Source organism: Coregonus clupeaformis, unplaced genomic scaffold, assembly GCF_020615455.1.
Source record: "Coregonus clupeaformis isolate EN_2021a unplaced genomic scaffold, ASM2061545v1 scaf0016, whole genome shotgun sequence".
Classification (NCBI taxonomy): Eukaryota; Metazoa; Chordata; class Actinopteri; order Salmoniformes; family Salmonidae; genus Coregonus; species Coregonus clupeaformis.
The window spans coordinates 1,185,406-1,209,251 of record NW_025533471.1 but is presented as its reverse complement, the minus strand read 5'-3'; the positions used below and the strand labels follow the sequence as shown (position 1 = coordinate 1,209,251).

The following is a 23,846-nucleotide window of genomic DNA, read 5'->3' as shown; positions in this document are numbered from 1 at the left end:
GTGTTAACTCCAGAGACCCTATAACTCCATCAGGTACAGTATACAACCCTGCGGGACTCCTCCAGCTCTGGACGATAGCAATTAGTCCACTGACTGGAGCTTTAATTGGACACTGATTGGCTTGGTTTCATAACTATAACCTACCATCCACTACATGGGGAAAACAAGGGCACTGATCCCTTACTGTGTGTTATGTTGTTGAGTCTTATTATAATGTCACCTGTTCTGTGATGTTACATCTGTTGTAGGTCCATTTTTGCGTTGCTTTTGCACTATGTTGTGCAGGTCTACATTTTGGTTGTTTTTGCATTTTACAATGTATCATATGTGAGAGAGAGAGAGAGAGAGAGAGAGAGAGAGAGAGAGAGAGAGAGAGAGAGAGAGAGAGAGATTTCCCCTCTCCCATTACTTAGTCATAGCAGCACCTGGTGGCTGTCTGGTGCAGTAATAAACCAGACAACTGCTGCTCACTCATTCTCAACACAATATGCATTTTACATACTGTACAGCAAGTTAATCATTTTGTGGATTTTGTGGAAGTGAGTTTTCTGCTTTGTCAAAATTTGACAATTGCTACATAGGCATATTTATTCAAGTCATTAAAAGGTTTTTAAAGGTTTTTCATAAAATATGTTATCACCCTGTTAAATCAAAACAATCAAGTATTTTATTAATGTACACTGAACAAAAATATTGTGTGGGCGAGTGGTTTGCTGATGTCAATGTTGTGAACAGAGTGCCCCATAGTGGCAGTGGGGTTATGGTATGGGTAGGCATAAGCTACGGACAATGAACACAATTGCATTTTATCAAATGGCAATTTGAATGCACAGAGATACTGTGACGAGATCCTGAGGCCCATTGTCGTGCCATTCATCCACCGCCATCACCTCATGTTTCAGCATGATAATGCATGGCTCCATGTCGCAACGATCTGTACACAATTCATGGAAGCTGAAAATGTCCCAGTTCTTCCATGGCCTGCATACTCACCAGACATGTCACCCATTGAGCATGTTTGGGATGCTCTGGATCGACGTGCTCTGGATCTATGCGAAGGAGATGTGTCACGCTGCATGAGGAAAATGGTGGTCACAACAGATACTGATTGGTTTTCTGATCTACGCCCCTACCTTATTTTTAAGGTATCTGTGACCAACAGATGAATATCTGTATTCCCAGTCATGTGAAATCCATAGATTAGGGCCTAATTCGTTTATTTCAATTGACTGATTTCCTTATATGAACTGTAACTCAGTAAAATCTTAGAAATTGTTGCATGTTGCATTTATATTTTTGTTTGGTATACATAGAAACGCACCAAGCATGGTAAAAGTGAGAGTAGCAAGGATAAACCACCCACTAAAGCTGATTAGGTAAATACCTGGGTATTCATAACACTTCCCAGTGTTGATCTAGGATCATGTCCCCCCCTGTCAATGTAGTCTTATTCATCATGGTCTAAAATGCATAACTGTAGCTCTCCTACTCTGTGATGCTTTATGAATACAGGCCCTGACCCTGGTCCCGCAGATAGAGGCCACTTCTACCAACACCTGACGTTTACATGATAATGTACTCCTAACACCATGTGTGTTTGTGTCCCCCTGCAGGTCTCCATGTGAATCTGTCCCATGATGCAACATGTGTCCCCAGCACTGACAATGATGGCCACTCAGAGCGTTCCTCCACCATCGTACCAGGAGAGCCAACAGGTTAGTACACCACTAGTGGTCAGCTCAGGGTTGGGGTCAAAGCAGTTTTCATTTCAGTCAATTAAGGAAATGGATTTAAATGTAGTTAATCAATTGAAAAATCCTTACAGAAAACATTCTACAGTATTTTATTTGTCTTTAGTCAAATGCACTTCCAAACAAACATTTTTATAAGAGTTTGAAGTAGATACTAGACCTAACTGCAGATCTAGGACCAGTTTACCCTACCTCAATCTCAACCTTCGTCATTAGGAGACAAAATGACCCTTTTTTTTGTCATTTAGCAGACGCTCTTATCCAGAGCGACTTACAGTTAGTGAGTGCATAACTTTTTTTCATTCTGGGCCCCCATGGGAATCGAACCCACAACCCTGGCATTGCAAGCGCCATGCTCTACCAACTGAGCTACACGGGGCCTTAGAACAACAGGGCAAATCCACCACTTTTCAACCTCATTTTCATTATCTCCAACACAATAACGGTGTCTACATATGTGAAAACAGTGCTTTTATATGTTTTGTAGAAAAAAATATTAGTAAAATAATTCTACCCGATAACATCACCCAAAGTTAAAACATTTTAAAAACAATGATTTTCAAACACTATGAGATTTTTGTATTTATTTTTGTATTTATTAGGGATTCCTATTAGCTGCTGCCAAGGAACTATATATCTACAACATGGTGAGAAAGAAAATACCCTCCCTCTAGCTAGAAACTTGTTCAGGTTTTGAAAATAAATGTTTTTCTTACTTTTAATCCTACCCTGTGATGTCACAGAAAGGCATTTTAAAGGACCTTTCCTCGTATCTTTTTAACCACAGACCATAGAAACGCGCCATATTCACATATGTAGACGCTGGTATGATGCTGGAGAAAATGAATATGAGGATGAAGAGTGGCGGAATTGCCCTTTAACCTCATCCTAGCTAAGCAGTATCCTAGAGAAGGAAGTAAAGCAGGTTCAATCAGAGCCTCACCATCCCCCTCCCTGTCTCCTTCCGCCCAGAGGATTAGTGACAGGGGAGAGCGCCAAAGCAACAGTCAGCGCTGGCAACAAAATGCAAATGAGAGCCAGTTAAGTGTGAAGAAGCTAATTTATTTCCCATTTGGAGCCGAGATTAAGATGCTTCCTCCCCAAACCAACACGGGGGGGGGGGAACCCATTCCCTTCTCTCCAAAGGCTGAGGGGGAAAAGGAGATGAGGGGGAGGGGGGGGGGACACGATTGAAGAGATGCATTGTACACATCCAGACCATCACATCAAAATAACACGCTCATCTTTCATAGGCCATGTGGAAAGATCAAGCTGGTTGTCTATCCACTATCATGTAGTTAACAGAATCTGATAAGGTGTGTGTGTACATGCCTGCTAGAGATGAGATAGTGGAACACAAACCCAGTCTTCTAAGTAGAAAGCCCAGTCAGAAGAGGGCTAATGAAAATACAGATCTGGGACCAGGCTACCAGTCTATGCAGTTGACTGTGGTTCTGAGTTAGCTAATGCACTGACAGATCTGGGACCAGGGCTACCATTCTATGTATTGTATTTCACTGTGGTTCTGTTTGCTCTGCCCTCAGATGACGGGCACCACCCAACAGAACTCCAAGGCCCAGCAGGTCCATATCCCAGCATCCTCGGAGGCTGGGAACACCCCCATCAGTGTGACCCTTGACCCCCAGGCCCAGCTGGAGTCCGACAAGCGGGCCGTTTACAGGTAAGACGTGGTCTCAAAGCATATATGCTGTAATTTTTTGTGCTATATACCGTAAATTATTTCTGTTAATTCATTCAAACTAAGCTCTCCAAAAAGTGATAAGGCAAAACTCCCTTGAGGAGACCTTGAGAACGATCAGGCATCAAAAAGGACATCTGTCCTCTGCTGTTTGGTTAGGGTTAACATGCAGTGGCACGCATGGATGCACGCACACACACACACACACACACACACATACACACACACACACACATTCAGTACACGCTCCCAATGCTAAGGTAAGATTGAGCACGCTGATGGTTGGTTTTCTCTATTTTCTTCAGGACACTGGGTTTTTGTAACCTATTGTGTGGTACATAACGTGTAAGGAATTCTCTTTTCAAGTGCAGGATCGCAATTAGGAAGTCCTTGTAAGAGTAATTAAGGGAATAGACAGTTGCTGCCAACTGAAAACTAAACATACATTCTGAAAAACACCCTCCTCTCCCAACTCATCACTTGAATATTAATGTACTTTCATAATGGGCTTTTATTATCTATTAATGAAGTAAATTATTCACAGAACACAGACATTTGTAATATGTTCAGCAATCTCCCAATGAGAAATCATGCTCCAGCAACAAACCGCTATTTTCGTGCTACCAAGAAAAATACATCTTCTCCCCTATACCGTCTTCAGCAAACTCTATGATGACACTGCATGCTCTTTGTTCGGCTCGCTGCCCTGGCTCCTTGGCTCTCCCCTAGTACGGTTATCCACTGCTCTTCTCTGAGTGTGCTCTTGACCCCATGGTTGGCCGGCTCAGGCCCCTCAGGCGAGTGCTGTGAAGGCCTCGCCAAGCCTGGGGCAGAATTTCTAAGCTCCTCTGAGATACAAGGTTTCTCTTTGATGTGAGCAGCCAGCCTGAGGGGGGCTGTGGGCGCTGGAAAAGAGACTCAGCCCTAGGCCCACACTGTCTGTTCACTCATTATAGTCCCTCCTGAAAACACACACTCACAGGCGGGCTCGCAGCCATGCTCACACACACACACATGCACGCACACACGCACACAAACGTATGTACAGTATATGCATGCACATATAAATACGCACGCACCCACACACATAGCTAACCCTACCACTTGAAGGGTATGAAACTGAAACCAAAAAATGTGCTTCAAAACGTTGCCTTTTCATCCTCTTTGACACTTCTAAATGTTCTTACAACATTCTAAACATCCACAGGCAGAGGAGATAGCTTCCTGTCTACCTGTTTATTGATCATCTCCTGTAGTGCGCTCACACCATGCAGCAGCACAACACACAACACATACTACTGCAATGCCAAAAGCTAATTCGACACATACATTGAATACAGTATAACTACTAATTTTGGGTTAAATCAAATCAGAAATGAACATATTCTGTTTGTGCCAATTGATGAACACTTCTTGGATTAAAGACAGAATGCTTGCATATTTGTCTTGTTTTCATATTTGGATGGCCTTGATGACAAAATACTGTGCTATAATTAATAAAAGACTGTGAAACACAACTTTAAAGCATGTGTTCAATGAGTCAAATGTAGCCTCCAAATCCATTGTCTCAACTCCCTCCCACTACTGTCAATGATGCAAGGGAAACAAATACTGTACATTCTCAATCCAAAAAAAGCTGCTCCTCCTCTGTTCTGCACTGTTCCAATTCTCCACCGCCATTTGGGGGTTGGAAAGTTTTCAAAGTGAGACCAGAGCTTGAATTAGCATCCCTGTAATTTATCCAGGAAGTTTGCAGCATTTCCCTCTTGTTAATGTTTGTGCACACGTCAGTTATTTTCGCTAATGACCTGGATAGTGAGTTTGTTGTGTGCGGAGGAGCTGTCTTTGACGAGTCGTCGCTTAATTATTATTGGCAGAATCAACGTGTGATAGCTGTAATTAGCCTAACGAGTTACGAAGCTCCCGATGAAGAACTGCTGGATTGGGCTTGTCTTATTAGCGAGCCAGCAGGCGGTCTGTTTTCCAGAGGTCTCTCCACTATGCCCAACTGATGGAGGTTCGGCCCACTTTTAGATGGAATCAATTCAGAGGTTGAACGAGAGGCAGTTTTTGTGATGTTGTAAGTGAAATGTGTGTTGGGGAGAATTTAGCTACATTGTTTTGATTTGTAAAACTGTAGTAAAACTTAGATTAACTGTTTGTTTGCTTGTTTCACAAGGAAAACAGGAACATACAGTATCTCACAGAATCAATGTGCCAACTATTTTCATGTTCATGGGTGGGGATATTGAGAAAATGTTCTGTACATTAAGAGGTTAACATGCATGCAGTGAACTTGAAACCTACAGTGCCTTCAGAAGGTTTTCACACCCCTTAACCTTTTCCACATTTTGTTGTGTTAGAGCCTGAATTTAAATGTATTTATGTCACTGGCCTACACACAATACTCCATAATGTCAAAGTGGAATTATGTTTTTAGAAAATGTTACAAATTAATAAAAATAAAAAGCAGAAATGTCTTGCGTCAATAAGTATTCAACCCCTTTGTTATGGCAAGTCTGAAAGTTCATGAGTAAAAATGTGCTTAACAAGTCAAATAATAAGTTGCTCACTCTGTGTGGAATAATAGTGTTTAACAAGATTTTTGAATGACTACCTCATCTCTGTACCCCACACATATAATTATCTGTAAGGAACCTCAGTCGAGCAGTGAATTTCAAATACAGATTCGAGGGAGGTGTTCCAATGCCTCGCAAAGAAGGGCACCTATTGGTAGATGGGTAAAGAAAAAGCAGACATTGAATATCCCTTTAAGCATGGTGAAGCTATTAATTACACTTTGGATACACCTAGTCACTACAAAGGTACATGCGTCCTTCCTAACTCAGTTGTCGGAGAGGAAGGAAACTGCTCAGGGATTTCACCATGAGGCCAACAGTTACAGTTTAATGGCTGTGATAGGAAAAACTGAGGATGGATCAACAACATTGTAGCTACTCCACAATACTAACCTTAAAAGAAGGAAGCCTGTACAGAATAAAAAAGAGTGAAAAGAAGCAAGCCTGTACAAAATACCTGTTTGCAATAAGGCAATAAAGTAAAACTGCAAAAAAATTGGCAAAGAAATTCACTTTATGTCCTGAATACAAAGCGTTATGTTTGGGGCAAATCCAACACATCACATCAATGAGTACCACTCTCAATATTTTTCAAGTGTGGTGGTGGCTGCATCATGTTATGGGTATGCTTGTCATTGGCAAGGACTAGGGAGTTTTTTTTAGGATAAAAATAAATGGAATAGAGCTAATCACAGGCAAAATCCTGGTTGAGTCTGCTTTCCAACAGACATTGGGAGACAAATTCACCTTTCAGCAGGACAATAACCTAAAACACAAGGCCAAATATACACTGGTTATAACACATTTATTTTAAACCGTAAATAAATGTGATTTTTTTTCCTTTCCGTTGACATTGTGCCATCCTTTTTCAAATGGGCCCAAATTGCAGTGCAAAGCCCTGCATGTGGTGTATCACTCTCCTCCGTAGTGGGTCTTTGCTGAAAGCTTCTCTAAAGCTGATCTGCCCAAGTGTGTTGCATTGAGACAGGACATAGCGTCGTTAATTTTATTTATTGTGTTACTTTTTTCTGTTTTTGTTTGCTAATTTTCTTAATATTTAACTCTGCATTGTTGGGACAGGGCTAGTAAGTAAGCATTTCATGGTAAAGTCTACACCATGATTTAATTTGTGTTTGTATGTGAGACTGTGTGTGTGTGTGTGTGCTGCCACTTATTGAGCTCCAGTGGATGGAGGGATTCACAGGAAAACGAGGAATGTGAGAGTATGTGTGTGTGTGTGTGTGTGTGTTTGTATGTTAGCGAGCACACGCATGTGTGCATCCATAGAGCATAGAGGCGCAGCAGCGAGGCAAAGGCATTTCATATCATACACCGTGGGAACGCTTTTAATTTGACAGGGCCCTGGGTTGGGGGCGCCATGCAGGATGTCTGCTCACAGGCTTCATAAAGTCTGTTTACCTTCACCGCTGTGAAGCTCTCGCCGCCATTTAGTCTCCCATCTGACTGCTCCCGCCATCCTAACGACTACCGCTGTTTGATGGCGCAAAGCTAGCCACCCGTGTTCCTTAAAATGGCTTCCCTTCGAGAGTTAAGCGGGCTGGCGGTAAATTGCCACGCAACGGAGGAGTTAAAGGTGTTTGTGTCAGAGCCCTGTTGTTTATTGGCATTGTCCGTCCGATATCTGGTTAGTTCCTCACCGTTTGACTTGACTGAGAAGGTTGAGAGAAGAAGGGCTGCAGGATATTCGTGGGGGAGTTTAACCAGCGATTTTAATTTTGATGTTGTTACGAATACAGAGAACTAGGCACTTGTGGAAGTAAGCATCTTTCGATAACGTCAGTCACAGGAACATTACCAATCACAGCTGATATGACTGAATAGATGTAAACTGCCTGGACAGTTTGAATGGTGAATACAAAGTACAGCTTGAAATGAGTAACATGAAAAGAGTACACTGGCTTAAAACTGGATCAATGAAAGTGTCACGCTCTGATGATAGGAAGGTGACATACCAGCCCAACTGCCTCCATCTCCCATGGGCCCACTTGCTCTCTACAATTGGACTGTGACAGAGACAGCGAACACACGCACGCAGGCAGATATGTGCATGCACACACACGCACACACACACACACTTCAGATTTTCTATACAGCAGACACTGCACCCTGTGCAAGCTTTGCCCATCTATCCCGCATTGCAGGTGATGGAGGGAGGATGGGCCAACAATGACTGTATATATGAATGGACAAAGCCATCAATCACGTGACACCGTTCATTCCTATGTGAAGACTCAATAGGACATTGAAGCCAAATGAAGTCCGTTAAGATGGAGTCTCATGGAGACATAACATGTGCAGTTTGAGCTACTCCAGGAAGTGATGTTGCAGGCTAGCTCAGTGCTTCCCCCCTTGAGTAACTCAAGGTGAAGGCAGACCAGAGTACTGCAGGCTGCCATTAGCAACTAAATTCCTGTGTGCGATCTTAAAATAATAAATTCAAGGACATGCATCGGGTGTATTAGAAGCAATTATTGGTACCATGATTGTCTTCGAAACATTTTTTTATTTACACGAAGATTAACCACGAAGATTGACATTTTTCCATTCACTATGGAAAATAGGGAGATCCTGTTTTGCTAACAATGCCTGCAATACCGCGGTCAGCCTTGAAATTCCAGTCGTTCTCCCCTGGGATGGACAAGGGAAGAAGGAGAGAGAAATAGAGAGTGGAAAGACCGAGAATTAAATAGGGGGGAGAAATACAGAAGGGAGGTGGGAGGACAAGACAGAGGGAAGGAAGTCAAATAGAAAAAGGAGAGGATTCATTGAGATGCATAGGTGGGGGCTGCCGTTAAACTCACTGTGTGTGTGTGTGTGTGTGCATGCTTGCGTGTGTGTGTGCGCGTGTGTGTTTCTGTGTGCGTGTGCATGCTTGCTTGCTTGCGTACATGTACGTGCATTTGTGTGTGCGCGCATGTGTGTGTGTGCCCCCTGCACAGGGTGTGCTTCAGACATGTAGCCTGGGGGAGAGGGCCTTGTCGAGAGCAGACACAGCGTGGTTCCTGCCACAAACTGGGTCCTAATAAAGCGCCCGGGCATATGGCAGGACTGATTAGGATGGCAAACATGGTGAACACACAGATAGAGCCACCCCCCTCACCCCCTCCCTACACCCTTCCTCGCCCCCCTCTAGCCCCCTTTGCCCCCTGGGTGGGTTGCCAAAAGCTCCGCAACAAAAACAGTGGCAGAGAAAAAAATTTGGAATAGCAAAACATGGTGGCTCTTGGTGTTTTGTCCAATTATGGAAATACTTTGATTTGACATTGTTTTTCTGAACAAACGTTTTTTTCTACTACAGGTACTACAGGTATTTATTATGATGCTTAGAGATTTACTCCCATTTTATATGGAGAGAGTACTGAATAAGGATCGATAAGCCAAGATATATAAACTCAGAAGTCACACACCCTTGCTAATGACAGCAAGGCCACAAACCTGTACGCAATTAGTATCACACCATGGTTGTGTTCGATATGGCACCCTATTTCCTATATTGTGCAATACTTTTGACACTATATAGTGAATAGGGTACCAATATAGTAAATTGAGTGCCATTTCGGATGCACCCCATGCCTTTGATTCACATACGATACTGCAGAAAAAGGGTAGGTTTTTTATAACCATTCCCCAACCTTTATGTTTAAGTCATCACGTATCATGCGAGTGTGATTCATGGAGGACCGTGTCGTCGTGGCTCGGTTGGTGCAGGAGGAGAGACTTTGTTCTGACTGACTCCCTGCTCACTCCCCCCGTCCTGTAAATGGCTCTTTTATGGCCCGGGTAACGATCCCCCCATCGGCCATCTCCATTCCGTCGCACTGCAGATAGAGCCTGGCTGGTTTTTGGCGCCCGATGTGGGGCTAAATGGTGTCCATATTAGGACAGCCTTAGTCTCAGAAAGAGTTGTACAGGTAAGGTGTGCATTCACCTCAGTCCGATCCACTCACTTATTATTATTTTATTTTTTTAGTCACTTATCCAGAGCGACTTACAGTTAGTGAGTGCATAAATTATTATTTTTATTTTTCATACCGTGGGAATTGAACCCATGCTCTACCAACTGAGCTACATCAGTTGGCCGGAGGGATGTGGAGGGGTAGCCAGGCAAATTGTTTATTGCTTTCTTTCCTTGTTTTTTGTCCTACTGTGGTGTTGGAGGTGTGGGCCAGTCGGCCAATAAAACCTATTGTTTACCCATAATGCCCCGGGGTTATGAGAAGAAGCTCCATGGCATCATATCTCCATTACATCAGTTGTGTGTGTGTGTGTGTGTGTGTGTGTGCATGTGTGTGTGTGTGTGTGTGTGTGTGTGTGTGTGTGTGTGTGTGTGTGTGTGTGTGTGTGTGTGCACAGAGAACACAACTGAGGAAGGGGAAACAAACATTTCACATTTCACTGAAAACCATCATCAGTGAGAATGGCTATTGGAATCAACAACATGATAAATTGCTATATTTATCTGGGTTTTCATTTTAGACTCATTGAATGATGGGAACTATTTTTACTCTCATAAGACAATAACTGTCAATAACACTTAGATATCTTAGCCCTAGTTCAAACACCGCTCCATCGCCTTACCAAACAAAAAAATACGTCACTTTCTCTTTGGAATAGCGTGGATAGAGTGCCGTCTGAAACCACGCAGTGGAAGTGCGCCTCTTCAGACCTTTGACAATAGTTCGGCAGGCTCTGCCACTCTTTGGGCGCGGTGTGGGTGAAGCACCCCTCTGTTTAATGCAGCGCGGCAGAGCAGTTCTTCCAGTGTAGGGAAAAATGGTAATGCATATTAATATATGTTAATTGCATGCAAATAAAGGTTGCTTCGCTACAACACCCACAACGGAAGCACAATCATGGCCTCAGAATCGGTGGTATACATCACAGTGGCCGTGGGTTTCAAAGCGCAAGGACTGTCCGATGTACATCCACACTCAACCGGTAACCCTGGGACCTCATTCATAAATTAAGCTATGGTGGGTTAATACTTCCCTCCGCCTGGGACCTCATTCATAAATTAAGCTATGGTGGGTTAATACTTATAGTTTACAATTGCACTTTCACATTAGTACATAATTTTGCTTTATTTCCTCTTCATCTATTGGTTAATATTCTCCACTCACATTTAATTTCTGATCACTAATTTCACCTGTCACTGCTGTGCACCCGGAAGAAGGCCTATGAGCCACAATACGTTAGTGTATATTTTATTTTTACTATGCAATAGCCGCTAAAATAAAGGCTTTTTAACTTTTCCACAAGAGTGCCTTGGATTTTTTGAAGAATAATGTATTTATCCAGCTGAAACTTCATTTGGTCGCTACATGTTATACCCCATTCTCTGATGATCACCTCTCTTGCTGTCTTCATTTGATGCCAAAGCAGCGATCCCTCTTTTTTTTGCATTTTTCATTGCCAAAAATGAAAGATGTGTAAAGTTTTGCTTGCTAGCCAAGAAACAATGTCAATCTACTAAATTTACCTGAATGAAATATAGGAAACTGATCATGACTAGATTTAATCTAATTTCACTGTGATTGGTTAGTCAACATGCAATAATACCTGTCAACCACTGAGATTAATTATTTGCATTGCTGGCTTCAATGCAAATAATGTTCATCTGATGGATTTTGGATGTCCTTGGTCTTATTTATTTGTTTGAGGGCCTGCACATGAGACCAATTTTACCATATTATCCTGGAGGCATACTTACGCACCCAGTCTCGTTACTTTGCGTGAATGATATCTCTCAACTTTAAACAATATGAAATTTGAATACAAAATAATTTCTTTAGCTTCTTTCTATTCTGTGACTGCATGAAATAGCAAACATAATGTGAATTCAGCGATTACATTTATTTACTTCATCTTTGTGGTTCCCTGATGAAACAGTAACATCCATTACTGTAGTTAAGTTTAACCAAACTGTACTCTATAGCTTAGCGGTGTGTTAAATAGATTCCACGATCCGAACATGAGCGAATGCTCGGCTTGTTCTCGAGACTGTGTGGATTCCACTGAAATCTATGCCCACCATTACTTATAGCACCGCCCACCGACCAAAATGGCGTGAAAAGCGTGTATCCCCCTTGGATTCACAGGTGGACGTGTTAGAACAGACCCAGGGTCTGTTTCTGTGGTGGCAGAAATGCTAAAAGGCGTATTCATGGTTAGTGTAGTTTTTGGTAATCTTTGAAACCAGCAACTGACGAAAAACACGACTTCTCAACACCGAGGTTGAAACATTCATAACCGATGGGCACTACATCAACATATGAATTACTTTGCAATCTCGGGGGAAAATAGAACGTCTACGTTGCACAGTAATATCGCTATCGCTAACATACCTCATGGTTTTTTTTAAGGGATGAGAAGACGCTTTGTTATTCCTTAGTAAAAGGGAGTTATGAAATCTGAACACACATTACGTTAACCGAGACACAGTAAACCGATCATATTCACTGTTTCAAACAGTAACTTCCGTGCTGCACAGGTGTGTGATTTGTCTTTGCCTTTTTAGTGCAATAAACTTAGTCATTTCTTTAACACAGAAGAGGTCGCTGTAATGCCTGAATTCGACCCAAAACCAACTGTAGTGTTGAGAGCGGTTGTATGAAACCAATCAGTATGTCATAATAAGCACTCAACCGTGCCAGCCCGCTCTTAATTTCTATTCAGTTCCACTCGCCATAAATTCGGCGTCTGAACTGTGCGTTAGATCACCAGCAAGTTCAATAATTGAACACCTGCCATAGCATAGGACCTGAAAAACAAGCCCTGATGAACATATTACCCCTTTGCAGCCAGCCCCTCTCCCTTATCCCCCCTCCACTCCTATCCTCAATCTTCTCCTTCCTTCATCCCCTTCCTCTGTGTGCGGTTTCAGAGGGAGGAAGTGGTTGGCACTTATACTGAACCCCCTCTCGCTCTCTCTCTTCTCTCTTTCTCTCTCCCACATGCACGCACACACACACCCCCCTTGAATGAGGCCGGGGGGACTGCAGCTCAGCGCTCTGCGCATGGCCGCCTGTTTAGTATTCGTCTCACGTCTGGCCGAGGGAGCCGCATTAAATTGGGATCAGGCAGATTAGAGTCTAATATAGTGGGCTATTAAAGGCTGCGAGCCATGGGTAAGAGCCAGAGCAGGGGCCCACTCTCCCAGCATCCTAGAGTAGCCCTGTGTGCTGCATGCCCGCTTCCCCCCTACCTACCTACTCCGTCACGCAACAAATACACACATACATACACACACACACACACACACACACACACACACACACACAAGGACGCATGCACGTACGCTGATGGATGTATGCATGCATACACGTAGGCACAGACCAACCGCACACACACAAACACACACACCACTTTAGTACAGAGACGGATGCAGGGAGGTCATGTTTTTTGGGGAGATTTTAATTAATTGTCATGTTGTTTTATGTTATGAGGTGTCTTTGATATTTTGGGTTTTACAACGTGAAACACGTAAAGCTATAAAGGTTATTGGTACTATATTGCGCTTGATGAAGTGCTTCTTAGTGTTTGAATAGTTTTGTGATACACGCACAGTCAAAGGCTTTTTCCTGGCATTTGTATGATTATTAAGGAGTGATTAGGAAGTAATTCAGAAGAAGTGATTAAGATGTTTTTATCTTCTATTCTATTTGATTTTGTATTGTTTTCTGTTTTAGTCTTGTCCAGTCAACTCTACGCAAGTATCCATAAACTTTGACCAACTCTGAATTCTGCAAAACATTGATACTCATTGATATACTGTATATTCTCTCCTTAACATTGAACAGGCATTATTGCCTGAGTTGCAGATGTTGGATATACTGTTATTAAACAAAGGGGGCTTTGCAGATGGATCATTTATCCATATTACTGAGTGGTCTGACCTTTGTGACATTGGCCATAAAAGACAGATGGTAACAATGTAGGTGACATTCACTGTTATCGCAATGGACCATATCATTACTACTTAACGTCATCTTCATATTGATTCATACCAGAATTAAATGTCCTAGGGAATTTGAGAAAACTTTCCAAACTAGGGTTGCAAAATTCCAAGAACTATCCCAAAAGCCCCAGGTTTTCAGAATTCACGGTTTGAAGATTCACAGAATCAGAAGGGAATAAGCAGGAATTTTTGGGATAGTTACTGGACTTTTGCAACACTAATCCAAACTATTGATAACACAGTGATACGAGATTGCGTAAAAAAGTTTGTTCATTATTTTGTTTGCTTGTCAGGGGGTGAAAAAGGAGTCTCCGCACACTTCAATCAGCGTTTTAATTGTGTCTGATTGAAGTGTGTGGAGGCTCCTTTTTCACTCAATCATATGCATTTCCCACTGGGCACAGACATCAATTCAACATTTATTCCACATTGGCTCCACGTCATTTCAATGAAATGACGTGGAAACAACGTTGATTCAACCAGTGTGTGCCCAGTGGATTACTCCTGCATCTTTACTGAGCCTGGTGGCTGGGTGTGCAGTAGATCATCTCATTGTCTACCGTTTGCTTGTCATCTCATTGTCTACCGTTTGCTTTGTCTGTTTTATTTGTCAGTGGAGCTAACAATCAAGTTAACTTGCTTATGTGGTTCCTGGGTGTAAGACATACAGTGGGGAAAAAAAGTATTTAGTCAGCCACGTGCAAGTTCTCCCACTTAAAAAGATGAGAGAGGCCTGTAATTTTCATCATAGGTACACGTCAACTATGACAGACAAAATGAGGAAAAGAAATCCAGAAAATCATATTGTAGGATTTTTAATGAATTTATTTGCAAATTATGGTGGAAAATAAGTATTTGGTCAATAACAAAAGTTTCTCAATACTTTGTTATATACCCTTTGTTGGCAATGACACAGGTCAAACGTTTTCTGTAAGTCTTCACAAGGTTTTCACACACTGTTGCTGGTATTTTGGCCCATTCCTCCATGCAGATCTCCTCTAGAGCAGTGATGTTTTGGGGCTGTCGCTGGGCAACACAGACTTTCAACTCCCTCCAAAGATTTTCTATGGGGTTGAGATCTGGAGACTGGCTAGGCCACTCCAGGACCTTGAAATGCTTCTTACGAAGCCACTCCTTCGTTGCCCGGGCGGTGTGTTTGGGATCATTGTCATGCTGAAAGACCCAGCCACGTTTCATCTTCAATGCCCTTGCTGATGGAAGGAGGTTTTCACTCAAAATCTCACGATACATGGACCCATTCATTCTTTCCTTTACACGGATCAGTCGTCCTGGTCCCTTTGCAGAAAAACAGCCCCAAAGCATGATGTTTCCACCCCCATGCTTCACAGTAAGTATGGTGTTCTTTGGATGCAACTCAGCATTCTTTGTCCTCCAAACACGACAAGTTGAGTTTTTACCAAAAAGTTATATTTTGGTTTCATCTGACCATATGACATTCTCCCAATCCTCTTCTGGATCATCCAAATGCACTCTAGCAAACTTCAGACGGGCCTGGACATGGACTGGCTTAAGCAGGGGGACACGTCTGACACTGCAGGATTTGAGTCCCTGGCGGCATAGTGTGTTACTGATGGTAGGCTTTGTTACTTTGGTCCCAGCTCTCTGCAGGTCATTCACTAGGTCCCCCCGTGTGGTTCTGGGATTTTTGCTCACCGTTCTTGTGATCATTTTGACCCCACGGGGTGAGATCTTGCGTGGAGCCCCAGATCGAGGGAGATTATCAGTGGTCTTGTATGTCTTCCATTTCCTAATAATTGCTCCCACAGTTGATTTCTTCAAACCAAGCTGCTTACCTATTGCAGATTCAGTCTTCCCAGCCTGGTGCAGGTCTACAATTTTGTTTCTGGTGTCCTTTGACAGCTCTTTGGTCTTGGCCATAGTGGAGTTTGGAGTGTGACTGTTTGAGGTTGTGGACAGGTGTCTTTTATACTGATAACAATTTCAAACAGGTGCCATTAATACAGGTAACGAGTGGAGGACAGAGGAGCCTCTTAAAGAAGAAGTTACAGGTCTGTGAGAGCCAGAAATCTTGCATGTTTGTAGGTGACCAAATACTTATTTACCACCATAATTTGCAAATAAATTCATTAAAAATCCTACAATGTGATTTTCTGGAAAATAAATTCTCAATTTGTCTGTCATAGTTGACGTGTACCTATGATGAAAATTACAGGCCTCTCTCATCTTTTTAAGTGGGAGAACTTGCACAATTGGTGGCTGACTAAATACTTTTTTTCCCCACTGTAGAGCATTGTTGCAGGGCAACAATACAGTATCTAGAACACAATGCACAACAAAACTTCTAAATTCAGTCTTCCCCCTCATTGGGACAATGCGCCATTTAAAGGTAATTTCCGATTGAGCCTTTACTATGAATGCGGTTTCAGCCAACGCAGGAACATTGCATTTAAATGGAGCATTGTCAACCTCAGTCTGTAAACATGATACACACACCTCAAATACGGATACAGCGAGAGCAGTATCCATTACAAACAATGTTTATTCTTCTCAAACATAGTTTGTTTTCCTCTTTGCACCTGGAACTACTCCTTATATGGCAATCAAGATACAGCTAGAGCAGTTAGGAAGTCTAACTACTTCCTGTCTTACATTTACATTTTAGTCATTTAGCAGACGCTCTTATCCAGAGCAACTTACATGAGCAATTAGGGTTAAGTGCCTTGCTCAAGGGCACATCGACAGATTTTTCACCTAGTCGGCTCGGGGATTAGAACCAGCGACCTTTCAGTTACTGGCACAACGCTCTTAACCACTAAGCTACCTGCCGCCCCGTCTTCTCCTATCCTTCCAGACATCCCCTATTTCCACTGCTGGCCCTGCTGTTTGAGAAGTGTGAGCAGGCAACCCAGGGCTCTGAGTGCATCACCTCTGCCAGCTTTGATGTGGACATCGAGAACTTTGTGCACCAGCAGGAGCAGGACCACAAGCCATTCTTCAGCGAGGACCCCGACCTAGACAACCTGGTTAGTACCCTGCATGGGGGTCATCTAAATAGTCTAACGTAGCTTTGAAGCATCTCAATAGTCTAACGGCTTCCTCATGTTGAGGCGGTATCTCAATAGTCTAACGTGGCTTAATAATGTTGAGGATGATTTGCTTCCTCTACTGGTGGAGGCAGTCATTACATATCCCATTCACATACACCCCATTTTATTTCCCACTCATATCAATTTGTCTTATTTTCTCTCTCACCCTTTCTCATGTACATGGTTCTCTCTTCTACACTATCAATTTGCTCTCTCTCTCTCTCTCTCTCTCTCTCTCTCTCTCTCTCTCTCTCTCTCTCTCTCTCTCTCTCTCTCTCTCTCTCTCTCTCTCTCACATGCAGTCACGTCTATCCCTTTCCCTTCCCTCTTGTACCCCCTCTTTCTCCTCCTTTGTCTCTCTCAATATTTATTTATATTCACCCTTTCTCTCTCTTCCCCTTTCCCACTCTCCCCCTCATGATCTCTCCCTCCCACCCTTCCATGACAGCTAGCAGTAATTAGAAATTAGGAGAAATAGGGAAGGTGGCTGGGGAGAGAGAGAGTGATTGAAGGTCGGCTCTCATCATTACGGGGGTATTCGGCCGACAAGTGGCGTGGCAGTCAATTAACCCCACATCTGTGTGCTTTACGAGGTGCCGGTCGCGGACTGGCCCTGGCACACACTAACTCTTCCACAGGACGGTAATGCTGGAGCTGACTGGCCGAGATGGCACTTGGCTCCCGATTAAACAAGCGGCAGTAATTGGCAGATTTATCTCCTCCTTGGCCAAGCACTTTTCCGTCCCATTCTGGTGCCCTTGAGTGCTGACTTTGAGGGAATGAGCACTGGGAGGAGAAGCTTGGTTGGAAAAAGGACCAAGTTTGGATCATGGTGAAGGATTTTGAGAGGGCTCATGGATTAGCAGGTGTTATGTCAAGGGCTATCTGAGAACGTTCAGAGACTGACTAGGGCTAGCATATCATTTGTAAGGCACATGAGGGGGCTGTCCAGAAACAACACCAAGCCCATTGGCACTTCATTGCCAATATTATTGACCCTGCTGGCTTATTTACCTTTGGTTCAAACTAGAGAAGATAACCATGGAGCTAGCCAATGTTCAGCCAGCCTAGCATTCAGGCTAGCATGTAGCCTACTTCCCCAGTCATTGAGCTTGCTGGCTTTGCCTCTCTCTCCTCATATGGTGAAGGCCATCCAGGTGCTCAGGTTCAGACCTGGGTTCAAATACTATTTCAAATATCTCAATTACTTTCACATACATTTGAAATAAGTGTTCAGATATATTCTTATTTGAAAAGACAAGAAGTTGAAATGTTTATGTATTTGGAAATACACTTGGAATACACTTGAAAAATTCAAATACACTGCCTCAAATACACTCCCATGCATTTATCCAGATATTTGAACATTCTCTTAAATACAATTTGGTCGACTATTTGGTTTTTATCAAATAACCATTCAAATACTCAAATAAAAATACATGTTTTTGGCTGTGTATTTGAACATTCTCAAATACACACCAAAATATTTTTTTATACCAGATACTCAAATACAAATGCATTTGAAAGGTTACACCTTTCTAAAGCTGGAGAAATCAACAATAGAGCTAGCTAAAGTTGAGCTAGCCTAGACTAGCATCCAGGCTAGCATGTAGCCTCCTTCCTTCCACAGTCATTGAGCTTGCTTATATTCCTCTCTCTCTCCCTCCCGAGATGGTGAAGGCCATCCAGGTGCTGAGGATCCATCTTCTGGAGCTGGAGAAGGTTAATGAGCTCTGCAAGGACTTCTGCAACCGCTACATCACCTGCCTCAAGACCAAGATGCACAGCGACAACCTGCTTCGCAATGACCTGGGCGGGCCCTACTCGCCCTCGCACACCTCGCTCAGCCTGCAGCAGGTAAGGCGGACACTTACACATATGTACACACTCTAAACAGAGTGTATCTGGTAACTTTGAAGGAGCCAACTGCATTTTTTATGTTTCCGTTTTTTTCTGAAATACCATTATACTTGTGTCCAAACATCTGAGACGTATTCATTAGTCTAATACATTGTGTAAAGTTTGGATAGAAATACATTTTGAAGAACATGTCTCCTACATGTAGCACTAAGGATCATCAGCTCTATTCATGGCATTTTTATCTGCAACATTCGGTACTTTCATGTTTCAAGTTTCAAGTTTTATTAGTCGTATGTACATCCTGAACAGCCTTTCTCAAACCCCTTACTGGTTCCCTCTCGTCCTATGATCTCTGACCTCACCAGGACCTCCTCCAGACATCCTCTCCGTCCATGACATCGCTCTCCAGCTCTGTCAACTCCTCGGGGATCATGGTGCCCACCGGGACCCTGCAACAGGGCAATGTTGCCATGACTACCATCAACTCCCAGGTGGTGTCAGGTGAGAAGCTTTTCCACCTTCCTCAACCCAGTTGTATGGGTACTTCACCTTCCCTGATATTACATCATACAGCAAGTGTCCCTTATACCTCTACATTGTAGTGACATAGGCAGAAACAGTTGCAGTGTATGTACAAATTGTACAAAGTGTTCTACCCTGCATGCACAAAATGTAGAATTAAAACAACTTTAGGGTGAGAGAAGGTTTAGCCACAATACATGTTTTGCATTAAGTATTTATCAATGATTATTTCAGCAACTGCTTGCTGGTAAGTCACAGCATATCCTACGTCAAATGGAGGCTGTTGACATATAATTATGAATATACACTACCGGTCAAAAGTTTTAGAACACCTACTCATTCTAGGGTTTTTCTTTATTTTTACTATTTTCTACATTGTAGAATAATAGTGAAGACATCAAAACTATAAAATAACACATATGGAATCATGTAGTAACCAAAAAAGTGTTAAACAAATCAAAATATATTTTATATTTGAGCTTCTTCAAATAGCCACCCTTTGCCTTGATGACAGCTTTGCACACTCTTGGCATTCTCTCAACCAGCTTCATGAAGTAGTCACCTGGAATGCATTTCAATTAACAGGTGTGCCTTCTTAAAAGTGAATTTGTGGAATTTATTTCCTTGTTAATGCATTTGAGACAATCAGTTGTGTTGTGACAAGGATTGGGGGTGGGGGGGGGTGGGGGGGCTGGCCCTATTTGGTAAAAGGCCAAGTCCATATTATGGCAAGAACAGCTCAAATAAGGAAAGAGAAACGACAGTCCATCATTACTTCAAGACATGAAGGTCAGTCACTGACTACTGTGTTCCAAACTGCCTCTGGAAGCAACGTCAGCACAAGAACTGTTCGTCGGGAGCTTCATGAAATGGGTTTCCATGGCCGAGCAGCTGCACACAAGCCTAAGATCATCATGCACAATGCCATGCGTCGGCTGGAGTGGTGTAAAGCTTGCCACCATTGGACTTTGGAGCAGTGGAAATGCGTTCCCTGGAGTGATGAATCTTGCTTCACCATCTGGCTGTCTGACGGAATAATCTGGGTTTGGCGGAGGCCAGGAGAACACTACCTACCCCAATGCAAAGTGCCAACTGTATTGTTTGGTGGAGGAGGAATAATGGTCTGGAGCTGTTTTTCATGGCTTGGGCTAGGCAACTTAGTTCCAGTGAAGGGAAATCTTAACACTACAGCATACAATGACATTCTTGACGATTCTGTGCTTCCAACTTGGTGAAAACAGTTTGGGAAGGCTCTTTCCTGTTTCAGCATGACAATGCCCCCGTGCACAAAGCGAGGTCCATACAGAAATGGTTTGTCGAGATCGGTGTGGAAGAACTTGACTGGCCTGCACAGAGCCCTGACCTCAACCCCATCGAACACCTTTGGGATGAATTGGAATGCCGGCTGCAGGCCAAGCCTAATCAACCAACATCAGTGTCCGACCTCACTAATACTCTTGTGGCTGAATGGAAGCAAGTCCCCGCAGCAATGTTCCAACATCTAGTGGAAAGCCTTCCCTATAGCAGCAAAGGGGGGACCAACTCCATATTAATGCCCATGATTTTGGAACAAGATGTTCGACGAGCAGGTGTCCACATACCTTAGGTCATGTAGTGTACAGTGAGGGAAAAAAGTATTTGATTCCTTACTGATTTTGTAAGTTTGCCCACTGACAAGACATGATCAGTCTATAATTTTAATGGTAGGTTTATTTGAACAGTGAAAGACAGAATAACAACAAAAAAATCCAGAAAAACGCAGGTCAAAAATGTTATGAATTGATTTGCATTTTAATGAGGGAAATAAGTATTTGACCCCTCTACAAAACATGACTAAGTACTTGGTGGCAAAACCCTTGTTGGCATTCACAGAGGTCAGACGTTTCTTGTAGCTGGCCACCAGGTTTGCACACATCTCAGGAGGGATTTTGTCCCACTCCCCTTTGCAGATCTTCTCCAAGTCATTAAGGTTTCAAGGCTGACGTTTGGCAACTCGAAACTTCAGCTCCCTCCACAGATTTTCTATGGGATTAAGGTCTGGAAACTGGCTAGGCCACTCCAGGACCTTAATTTTTATTTTATTTATTAATGTGCTTCTTCTTGAGCCACTCCTTTGTTGCTTTGGCCGTGTGTTTTGGGTCATTGTCATGCTGGAATACCCATCCACGACCCATTTTCAATGCCCTGGCAGAGGGAAGGAGGTTCTCACCCAAGATTTGACAGTACATGGCCGCGTCCATCGTCCCTTTGATGCGGTGAAGTTTTCCTGTCCCCTTAGCAGAAAAACACCCCCAAAGCATAATGTTTCCACCTCCATGTTTGACGGTGGGGATGATGTTCTTGGGGTCATAGGCAGCATTCCTCCTCCTCCAAACACGACGAGTTGAGTTGATGCCAAAGAGCTCCATTTTGGTCTCATCTGACCACAACACTTTCACCCAGTTCTCCTCTGAATCATTCAGATGTTCATTGGCAAACTTCAGACGGGCCTGTATATGTGCTTTCTTGAGCAGGGGGACCTTGCGGGCGCTGCAGGATTTCAGTCCTTCACGGCGTAGTGTGTTACCAATTGTTTTCTTGGTGACTATGGTCCCAGCTGCCTTGAGATCATTGACAAGATCTTCCCTGGGCTGATTCCTCACCGTTCTCATGATCATTGCAACTCCATGAGGTGGGATCTTGCATGGAGCCCCAGGCCGAGGAAGATTGACAGTCTTTTGTGTTTCTTCCATTTGCGAATAATCGCACCAACTGTTGTCACCTTCTCACCAAGCTGCTTGTCGATGGTCTTGTAGCCCATTCCAGCCTTGTGTAGGTCTACAATCTTGTCCCTGACATCCTTGGAGAGCTCTTTGGTCTTGGCCATGGTGGAGAGTTTGGAATCTGATTGATTGATTGCTTCTGTGGACAGGTGTCTTTTATACAGGTAACAAACTGAGATTAGGAGCACTCCCTTTAAGAGTGTGCTCCTAATCTCAGCTCGTTACCTGTATAAAAGACACCTGGGAGCCAGAAATCTTTCTGATTGAGAGGGGGTCAAATACTTATTTCCCTCATTAAAATGTAAATCAATTTATAACATTTTTGATATGCGTTTTGCTGGATATTTGTGTTGTTATTCTGTCTCTCACTGTTCAAATAAACCTACCATTAAAATTATAGACTGATCATTTCTTTGTCAGTGGGCAAACTTACAAAATCAGCAGGGGATCAAATACTTTTTTCCCTCACTGTATATCACTCAAGAGTGTGTCTGGGTTTCTTGTTGTTAACCCTGCCCTCTGGAAATCCCTTTCAACTCAGAATTATAACCTCATTCCAGCTTTCTCTTTGATCGCAAGACACTCAAAACTCAAATTAATATCCGTGATTAGAGAATCGAAATTAGTGCTAATTAGTAGCAAAAGAACAACTCCTTCCTCCAGGACCCAATGAAGGAATACAGCTTTTGTTTCGTGCTTCATTCGCGCCAATGTGCTTTTGCCTTCCTTGTTTACATGTTGTTGTTGTTATTGTTTTGGTAGGGTTAGATAATAGAGCTCTCGAGTCGAAACGGTGCGAGGCCGACTGGTTTTCACAGAAGAAGAAGCCACTCGACTCTCATGACCGCAAATTATCCCCTCAGGTGGCACCTTGTATCAGCCGGTTGCCATGGTGACATCGCAAGGGCAGGTGTTAACCCAGGGACTCCCCCAGGGGACCATCCAGATCCAGAATTCACAGGTGAGGCCGTCAGCTGCTCTTCTAGCATATCCCTCCCTCTCCTGCCATAAGATGTAGAGATGGATAATGACTAACAACTGCAAATACTCTCAATGTCATGCATATCATTGTTTTTGCTTGTCATTAGCTGTCATCAAATGGTGGGCCTCTCTGTTATGGACATGTTACGACAGCATGAAATGAATGTTAGAGTAATAGCGTAATAGCTAACGTGTCATTGGTAAACTTATGAAATTTCAGCACACTGTTTTTGGAAAGTATCACTTGTTTATTATGCTAACGTTTCAGCCTTTAGCCTATGTGCTAACATTTCCTCCTTGACGAAATGTTAGTACAATAAACAAGTGACACTGCACACTTGTTTATTTTCATTTGAAGTCCAACACACCTGCAAAGAAAGCTCTAAATGTCAGAGTTTGCGAGTGCATGTCCCTTTAACATCCTGCAATCCCCATGACCAGAAGAACCTCACACAGGTGGTCCATATTTGAGTCAGACTGTCAGACCACCCGTATGCTCGCCTATGGAGTAGACTGTGGAGTGTGGTGCTCTGCAGCTGTATTAGAAAGCCACAGTGTCAGCCAGGCAGGTCATTCTGTGTTTGACAGACAGCGGCGGCCTCTGTGAATACCCAGAATACCCAGGACCCAGCCGAGGCGGCGCTCT

General features: G+C 43.1%; 1 protein-coding gene across 1 annotated transcript in view; it reads left to right on the top strand.

The window, feature by feature from the left end:
* The window catches only part of pknox2 (pbx/knotted 1 homeobox 2), a 90,800-nt gene that overhangs the window by 50,228 nt on the left and 16,726 nt on the right, over nucleotides 1-23,846 (top strand). The window contains exons 3-8 of the mRNA XM_041886363.2: nucleotides 1,614-1,715; nucleotides 3,296-3,432; nucleotides 16,841-17,012; nucleotides 18,747-18,932; nucleotides 19,301-19,436; nucleotides 23,083-23,180. Coding sequence (XP_041742297.1) covers nucleotides 1,635-1,715; nucleotides 3,296-3,432; nucleotides 16,841-17,012; nucleotides 18,747-18,932; nucleotides 19,301-19,436; nucleotides 23,083-23,180 — 810 coding nt within the window. The 5' untranslated portion in view covers nucleotides 1,614-1,634. The remainder of the gene's footprint in view (nucleotides 1-1,613; nucleotides 1,716-3,295; nucleotides 3,433-16,840; nucleotides 17,013-18,746; nucleotides 18,933-19,300; nucleotides 19,437-23,082; nucleotides 23,181-23,846) is intronic.